The sequence below is a fragment of the Papio anubis genome, chromosome 13 (genome assembly GCF_008728515.1).
Source record: "Papio anubis isolate 15944 chromosome 13, Panubis1.0, whole genome shotgun sequence".
In the NCBI taxonomy this organism is placed as follows: Eukaryota; Metazoa; Chordata; class Mammalia; order Primates; family Cercopithecidae; genus Papio; species Papio anubis.
The window spans coordinates 103,293,328-103,301,964 of NC_044988.1; the positions used below are offsets into that span (position 1 = coordinate 103,293,328).

The 8,637-nt window shown below is 61.8% G+C and overlaps 1 protein-coding gene across 6 annotated transcripts; it reads right to left on the reverse strand.

The window, feature by feature from the left end:
* Window positions 1–234: 234 nt before the first annotated feature.
* On the reverse strand, window positions 235–8,336 carry SLC2A6 (solute carrier family 2 member 6). 6 transcript variants are annotated; one of them, XM_003911137.4, is made up of 10 exons: window positions 8,151–8,336; window positions 7,438–7,600; window positions 6,235–6,441; window positions 5,448–5,547; window positions 4,611–4,822; window positions 4,171–4,323; window positions 3,178–3,286; window positions 2,603–2,788; window positions 2,294–2,439; window positions 235–1,329 (listed from the first exon to the last, which is right to left on the reverse strand). In XM_003911137.4, exons 1-10 carry the CDS (start codon window positions 8,240–8,242, stop codon window positions 1,174–1,176), a joined length of 1,524 nt encoding a protein of 507 aa, XP_003911186.1. In that variant the 5' UTR covers window positions 8,243–8,336; the 3' UTR covers window positions 235–1,173. The 6 variants fall into 6 exon arrangements, with proteins under 6 accessions (XP_003911186.1, XP_021782774.1, XP_021782773.1 ...); XM_021927082.2 differs by having other exon boundaries at window positions 2,603–2,911; XM_021927081.2 differs by having other exon boundaries at window positions 2,603–2,911; window positions 6,235–6,480; window positions 8,151–8,331.
* Between the last annotated feature and the right edge of the window lie 301 nt (window positions 8,337–8,637).

Genomic DNA, 8,637 nt, shown 5'->3' on the forward strand with positions numbered 1-8,637 from the left:
TCCTGTCCCAAGGATGCCTCTGGCATCACAGACAAGGAAAGTGACCTGCCCAAGGTCACACAGTTAGAAAGAAGAGACTGTTAAGGGCGGGCCTCGCTGTGGACTTCCCCTCACAGCAGCCTCTTCCCTGCCTTGCTTGGCTGTGGATCAGCAGTCAGTGGCCCTGGCAACCTTGGCTGGTTCGGGTCTAGCCTGGCTGCTGTGGGGGCTCCCCTCCTGGAGTAGACCCCACTCTTTCCTTGCTAGGGCTACAGGCCCAGTTCCTTTATTTTTATAAAAGGGTGAACACAGTTTGCGGATAGGAGCTGCCTGTTCCCAGAGGTTGGGCTGGGGCAGGACGAAGTGGCCACGCCAGGTCCTTTGCCCTGGCTTTTTTTTTTTTTGAAGCGGGGGCAGGGGGAACGGAGTTTCACTCCCGTTGCCCAGGCTGGAGTGCAATGGCATGATCTCAGCTCATTGCAGCCTCCACCTCCCGGGTTCAAGCAATTCTGCCTCAGCCTCCCAAGCAGCTGGAACTACAGGTGTACGCCACCACACCTGGCTTTTTTGTATTTGTTAGTAGAGACGGGGTTTTACCATGTTGGCCAGGCTGGTCTTGAACTCCTGGCCTCGGGTAATCCGCCTGCTTCGGCCTCCAAAAGTGCTGGGATTACAGGCATGAGCCACTGCGCCTGGCCTGCCCTGGCTTTTGAAGTCCAGGATGTTCCCTGTGGTGTCCACAAGACTTGGGGGGGCAGAGCCGGGTCTTCCTTGCACAGCCAGATGCCACCAGATCAGAACGCGATGATATGACTACGTTACTTGGCTGCCTCCAGCCCGGTCCTCTCAGTCCTCCCCGTAGCCTTCTGTGGGGTGTGTCCTTCACACAAGGGTAAAGGACTAGGTCTGAGGTCACCCAGTAGGGCCGTGTCCCTGGACGCAGGGTTGTGTGCTCTCCTGCGGCCCATGGCTACGTGCAGCACTGCGGGCCGCCTGAGCTGGGGCTGCAGCTGGACAGCAGTGCTACCTGTCCGGAGCCAGGGGCACGCGCTGCTGAGGCCCCATCACGCTGCTCTTCCTGTGCTCTGGCTGGTGGCAGGGATGACTGCTGCCTCTTGGTCCCAGGGTGCAGGATTGCAGCCAACACAGGCCCACCCACTGGGGGTTTGGCCCCCTCCAGGCGGGGACCATGACCTAGCGCAAGAAGGACCTTCTCCCCGTGCGGAAGAAGGACTCGATCTGCTCCAGGGACCGTCCCTTGGTCTCGGGCACACAGCAGCCTGTGAACACCAGGCTCACCAAGCAGATGGCCGCGAAGAAGAAGAAAGGCACCTGGAGGCCGAAGGCGCTCTGTGGGTGGAGAGCGGGCCTGGGTCACAGGGAGAAGATCCAGGGTCCTCCTGCCCCAGGAGGAGCTCATGGGCCCTGCTGGTAGCAACCAGCCGTGTGGGGCCTCATCTGGTCCTTCCTGTGTTCAGAGACAGCTCCCCCACACCAAGGCTCCCCCACAGCCCCCAGGACAAATCCGAAGGCTTTAGCCCCCTGTTTGTGGCCCTCGAAGTCTGCATCCTGTCTGCCCCTCAGCCTTCCTCAGAGGCTGGGCCCTCTGGCCTCAGCTCAGGTAGCCCCTCCACACCCCTTACCCAGCGCTGGCGTCCCAGCTGTTCCACGCCGCAGCCTACAGGAGGCCCGCCCCACAGCCTGGTAGGCACGCAGGTTCTTCTTGGACCCTCTAAGCTGATGGACTCACTCTGGGTTGCCTGCCCTCCCCCGACCCCACTGAGGGGACCACTGCGGGGACAGGTTAGGCGCTGGCCTGGGCTGCCTTAGCCAGCTTCTCCCTCATGGGAACTTACTCTGGGCCTCATGGATTCTGGCTGGTCACAGGGCCCGTAGTTTTGAATCAGGAGGCGGGGGAGTGGGAGGGGTTGGGGGGAGCGTGTGGGAGGGGAAGGGGGTGTTGTGGGGGTGCAGCTGAGACCCAGTGCCCAGGAGGGCAGGAGATGGGGCACGGTGGGGAGGTGGTCTTCCTGGGCTCCCGGCAGGGTTCTGGGCCATGTCCTGCCCTGGCCTGGGAGGTAACCTGACTTCTCAGAACAGTCTCCCGAGCCCGTTCCTGTTTCTCGTAATGAAGAGCCTTTGTCGGACTGTCACGTGACCACTCTGGGGCCTCTGAATTCAGGGGGTGTGTGCTCATCTCCTAGCATCACTGAGAGTTAGGGGCCTGACAGAGCTGGCCTTAGCATAGCCCCTGGCACTGAGAAGGGTCCTGGTCAGTCAGAGAAGGCCTGGGGGCCCAGGGCTGAGCACTCACCACCACTGGCAGGAAGGACTTGGTGAGGACGAAGGCGGTGAGCCAGCTGGCCAGCACGCAGAGCCCCGAGGCCACGCCACGGGCCCGCAGGGGCAGGACCTCAGACATGAGCAGCCAGGTGATGGGGCCCCAGCCCATGGCGTAGCCTGCTCGGAGGAGGAGGCAGGCTGAGGCCCTGTGGGGCGACTGGAGGCGGCTGTGTCTGTCTCCACTGAGCTGCTGGAGACCCCCTTCTCCAGCCACCCCAGACACATCACCCATCCCTTAACACCCGAGACAGCCTGCCCCCTGAGCCACCGCCACACCTACCCATAATGAAGAACATGGTGGCCAGCAGGGGCACCAGGGTGAGGTAGCCAGCGGGTGCTGCCAGGGGCTGCGCCAAGTTCCCCCAGGACTCACTTTCCAGGCCCGCAGTGCCGTTGGGGCTCAGAGGCCTGGGGCCAAAGTGGATGTACAGCCCCAGAGTCAGGTTGGCAGCAAACATGATGGCCGCTGTGGACAGACAGGTGGCCTCGTGGGGCCAGGACCCTCTGAGCCAGCTGTTTTTCTCAGAGTTCTTTCTGCACAGCCCCTTGATACTTGCGTGGTCCAGCCCGTGTCTGGGACTAGAGACCCCTGGCAGGGCAGCAAGCTCTGTCTCCAGCCACGTGTCAGGCTCCCACCATGCCCACCCTGGAGTGTCACAGCCAGTGTGTCCACTCGGAGCCCCAGTGGACCTTTCTGGAGCCACTGGCCAGGGCCAGGGCCCCGCTGATGCTACGGAGGCAGGTGCCCTGCAGTTCCCAGACACACAGCCCCACCCCGAGGCAGGCCTGCACACCCAGCCCAGCCCCGAGCCATGCGGAGGAGTGGGGCAGGAGGGCTGGCTGCAGGGTGCTTACCTGAGACGAAGAGCAGCACCTTGCGGCCAGCGAGGTCCATGGTGAGGGCAGCGATCAGCACAGACAGGAGCCGCACAGCCCCAACGATGGCTGCGTCATCCTTCGGGGGCTATGGGGAGGGAGGCCACCAGGGTTGAGGGACTTGCCTGCTGTTCCCATCCCCGTCCAGGACCCAGCTTGTCCCTGCCGGCACTGCAGGGGCTCAGGCCAGCAGCTCAGCACAGAACTGAGTGGTCTGGCGCCTGCAGCATGCTGGGCATCTACACTGTCCAGGCCTACGGGGCCTCCTGGGCAGGCACACATCTGCTCTGCCCACCACTACCCTCAGCTGGCACAGAATCCAGGCGTAATGATGACTTGCCAAACCGTGCTGTTACTAATCTCCAAATCTCATCTCACTCTGAGCCTTGGGGCAGGCCTACGGAGACGCACTGCTATCTTCTTCTTGCAGAGGAGGAAGTTGAGGTTCAGAGGGGAAAGTGACTTCCCTCATCAAGTGGCAGATGCCACAGGGCTCTGAACCTGGGGTCTATCACCTCAAGGGGTCCACGTTTCTCTGAAGCTGGTTTCCTTTGTAATCCCATGTATTTTATTTAACTTTAAAAATTTCTATATGTATTTAGAGACAGGGTATCACTCTGTCACCAGGATGCAGCGCAGTGGTGAGATCGTGGCTCGCTGGCGTCTCAAACTCCTGGGCTTAAGTGATCCGCCCGCCTCAGTCTCGTGATGGGATCATGCCAGTATTTTATTTTAAAACATTTAAGCTTTTCTTAAAAACATTCTGAGAAGAGGTGAAGGCACAGGAACTGTCTCCACATGGCCCAGATCTCAGATCTTGCTGTGGCATCCCTGACACCTGGCACAGAGCAGGTGTGGGCAAGGCCGGGGGTTGGGTAAATGTAGGAGCAGGCCCTGCCTCCCAAGCCGGGCCTGCCCTGCCAGCCTCCAGGGGACCCCGTGGGTGGGCGCCGGCCAGGGCTGGGCTCTCACCAGCAGGACAGCGGTGCTGTCGAAGATGGACTGCAGGTAGACCAGGATGGGCGTGATGCCTGTCAGCTGCTGCAGGAGACGCATCAGCAAGGCCACGGCGATGGGCCGGCACACGTGGGGGGCCCGTGCCTCAGCCCACGACACTCGGCTGCTCTGAAACACAAGGCCGCCACTGAGGGCGTTGGGCCAGCCTCTCCAGCAGGCGCCATCCTGCCCTGGACTGCCAGGAGTTGGGTGGGAGACCCCCTTTTTCCCTCCTCCAGGAAAGAACCAGCTTACCAGGCCACCCAGGCTCTGGGGACAGCCCCCCAACCCCAACCCAGGCACTTGGATTAGTGGGAACTACTGCGGTCCTGTCTTCCAGGAAAAGCCTCCACGGCCACACAGAGCTGAAGTGTGGGAGGCAGGCCTGCTAGGCTTGTGCGCACACCCTCCTGCACCTGTCTCCGGACGTTGTCCTGGATCTGCTCGAACTCCCAGTGGACGTCAGCGTCTGTCCCGCGCAGCCAGGCCAGCGCCCGCAGGGCCTCCTCATCCCTGCCCCGAGAGAGCAGGAAGCGCGGCGAGTTGGGCATGAAGCTGAGCAGCAGGATCATGACGAGCACGGGCGCCTCCCCGGCCACAGCCAGCCAGCGCCACGGCAGCAGGAGGCCTGGGGGCGAGGAGCGGGTGAGGGGCCAGGTCCAGGCCTGGCAGAGCCCTTTCCCTCTGGAGCCTCTGAATAACCTCATCTGCCCTTTAAGGTCTAGTCCAAGGGCCACCTCCTATAGGAAGCCTACCCTGATTGCCCCAGGCAGGGTGGGGCTGCAGGGATTGCTCAGCCCCTGGCACATAGTGGGAAGTCCTTGGAAAGTCTTAGGGCCAGGGCTGGATGAGGAAGGACTAGGCTGGGCAGGCAAGGCCCTGGGCCTCCACCCAAGACCTCCACGCCCCCTCAACTGAGCAGCTGCATGCACTGTGATTTCTTTTCTATCTGGACTTCCCATCTGAGATGGCATTTGATGGAAGCTTTCTGCCGTTAAAATACAGTCTGGCGACTGTGGGTCCAGGAGAAGCCCTGGCTGCCCCAGCTAGGGACTGGGCCTGTGGCTAGAGGGGCAGGCCCTGCCTGGAGGTGCACAGCAAGGTGCTGGCTGAGTGGCGCCGGGATGCCAGATCTCTTGCCTCTCAGCCCAGGATCTGTTCTGGGGCAAATCATTCCCTTTCCACCCACGTCTACCTTGGCGGCACCCACCCCTCCCGCCAGCCTGCACACAGGAGTGCAGGGCCATACTTGCCAAGGGCGTAGAGAGACAGGGATCCGAACACTGCCATGAGCTGGGGTGTGGCCCCCAGAGCCCCACGAACGCCTGGGGGAGCAATCTCAGACACGTACACCTGCAAGACACAGCCGCCGCACCAGCTTTTGCTGAGAATGAGGGTTCCTAGGCCCGGCCAAGATGGGAGGGGCGGCCCCTGTGAACCCCGGAAAGTGGGAAGTGGAGGCTTTCTGGTGGGGCTGTGTTCTGGTCATGACTCACTGCAGGACCTTGGGCGGCCTGCCTGATCTCCCTCTGTCCTCAGTTTCCCTAACTGTGAGGTGGGTGGAAGGACTTAGCTCGGAAATGAGCAGCATGATGCTGGGAGGGAGGCCCGAGGGCTCCCAGGCTCCAGGGCTGAGCAGGTGAGTCCATGCCTCCCAGTGAGTTCTGTCTCCTCTGCTGGGCTCACCAGGCCCCGTGTGGAGTACCGGATAAAATAAGAAGGTCCCAGGGAGGGTGTCGGGCAGGGACTTCCCTCTCCTACCCATTGCTCAATGCGGATTTTCTCCAATTGAGTAATACATCTGACCAGTCAAGAAATGGGGTAGAAGGCTTGGAAAGTCCAGAGTGGGGGCAGCCGGGGACCTGGAGACAATTTCCCCCAAATTAGCTGCCCTGCTGGGGGTGAGCTGAGGGCATCCGCAGGGAAGGCAAACAATTCTCATTGCCCAGAAGGCATGGAGGCCGGGAGGCCTTAGTCAGATGGAGGCTCAGCACCAATACAGAGGCACTGGGGCCCCTGGGTGGGAAGGCCTGGCCTTACCGGGATGCAGGCAGCTGTGAGCCCCCCGGCGAAGCCCGTCAGCGTCCTTCCAAGCAGCAGCATCCAGAGGCCGTGCGCACCCGCCATGAGCGCGTAGCCGGCCGCCGACGGCACAGCTGAGAACATGATGCTCAGCTTCCGGCCCAGGAGGTCATTAAGGATCATGGCACTCAGGCCTCCGGCTGCTGCTCCCAAGGTGAACACGGACTGCAGGGGAAGGGGGTGCAGGGCAGATATGTCTGGGCACTGCACACCCCACTCTCATCAGAGTCCAGGGACAGCTTCTTCCCTAGGCCGACCCCAGGAGCTGGTCAAGCACTTGACCAAGTCAAGCACTTGAAGCAGGGAGCCTCCTGTCTTCAAGGGACAGCCATTTGTTAGGGATGTTCAAACAGGGAGTTCTGCTCTAAGGAAGAGGCACTGCCACATATACACAGTGGTTCTGTCCAGCCTGATGTTTAAATGTCTAATATTTTAATACAAGAGAATTCTGTGACTTGAAGGCCCTGGGCTTTAAAATTTGGAGGTTCTTAAGTTCCCTGTACAGCAGCAACTGGGACCCCCTCTGGACTCTGCTAACTGGTAGTGGGACCTGGGCACATTGGCCAGCCTGTCTGAGCCTCAGTTTCTTGGGCTGTCTTACGGGGAGAGCACAAGTGCTACCTCGTGGGGTTGGCCCTGGGAGTCAATGAACGTTCAGTGCCCAACACGTGCCTGGCACATAGGAAGTGCTCAGTAAATCTTATCTTAACTACTATGTTGTAACTACATCTGAGGCTATTAAGATTGTAATTCTAGACTCTGGGACTTTGGGATCTTCCTCTCCATCAGCCCACAATCTGTCCTGCAGACCCTCCTTGCCCCAGCCAGTGCCTCTCCCCGCTGACACCTGATACCCTTGCCCCCATCCAGCCAACTGTGGGTGTGGGGACCTGGGGAAGCCTCAACCCCACCTAGTGTAGACCCTGACAGCCACCTCCCCACCTGCTCCTTCCTTCACCCTCTCCACTGGCTTTCAGTTCCTCATTTCAGAGAAATCCTGTAGCTTTACCCCACCCACCAGTGGCCTGGATGGCTGGGGGCGGGGGGACCAGGGCCCTGGAGGGGCTCCCAAGGTGGAGAATTTGGGAGGTCCCTAGTTGGGGACAAGGCTCAGCAGGTCCCTGCTCCCTGCACCCACCCTCCTCTGAGGATGGTCCTTACCCCGAACCAGGATGCCTGAGATTTGGTCAGATGCAGGTCGGGATCCAAGGAGTGCTCCAGGGCTGGGATGACAGGGGATGTGTAGACCAGAGCATACCCAAAGCTGAAATTGCCGAGCACTGCGGCGAAGGTGGCCAGGAACACCCTTTTGTTCTGCAGGGCCCTGGTGATGGTGGTGGACAAAAGGACCAGGGTCTCTGAGTCCCTCCTCCAGGAACCATTGCCTTTTCTGAACCCAGTGGCTGCCCAGCTCAGCGGGCAGTGCTGGGGAGGCCTGGGTCCAAGGCCATTCAGGTTCCCAGGGCCTGAGCCCCAGCTCCCCTGGGAAATTCTCAGGCCATTGTTAGCTCATCGCAGTGGCTGAGCCTCTGGTACTGGGGCCTTTTCTCCGGAAGAGGAGGCTCTGGTTCTGCCCCCAGGTCTGCGGCTGGAGGCTTGCTGTGTGACCTCAGGCAGACCCCTTGCTCGCTGGGGCCTCAGTCTTCCTGTCTGTGGCAGTAGGGGGCTGGGCCCGGTACTCCCGTGGATCGTTCCTTCCCTTAGAGGGACCGGTTCCTTAAATAGGAGTAGCGTGTCCGGGACAGAAGGGAGCCAGATGGCCCCTCGGTGGCGACTAGGTCAGGGGAGGCCCAGGGTGGGAGCGTGCCGCCGGCTGGAGGGAACCAGAGCCACCCCCAGGCCCCACCCCCAGTCCCCAACCCAGCGACTCTCACCCGACCCGCGCCCTGTCCTCTGGAGACGGGGGCGGCTTCTCGGGGAAGGTGTCGTAGTCCGGGCCCTCGGCTCCCAGCAGCGGCTCCTGCATGGCCGGGTCTCTCTCCGGGTGAGCGGAGGGCGCTCAGACTGGAGCAGCCGCACCGGGGCCGCAGCTCCACCGGCCAGGCCGCGCCCCTCGGCCGCGATTGGCTGCGGGATGGCCCTGCAGAGCCGCGCCGGCCAATGAGGCGGCCGCACGCTGTCCTGATGCTCGGATGCGGACCCGGCTTCCCAGGACGCGGCCCGCACCGCGTGCGCACCCGAAGGTCCCGCCCCCGAGACAGGATGGGGGTCCCAGGGCGGAGCCCCTGCCAGATAGTCCGGGGTCCTCGCGGAGCGCCGGGAGCTGCTCACCCGGCCCGGGTCTTGCAGGCGTGACTGCGGCAATGCGCGCAGGCCCCGTCGTACCCGCTCCCGCGGGGTGGAAACCGAGGCCCAGAGAGG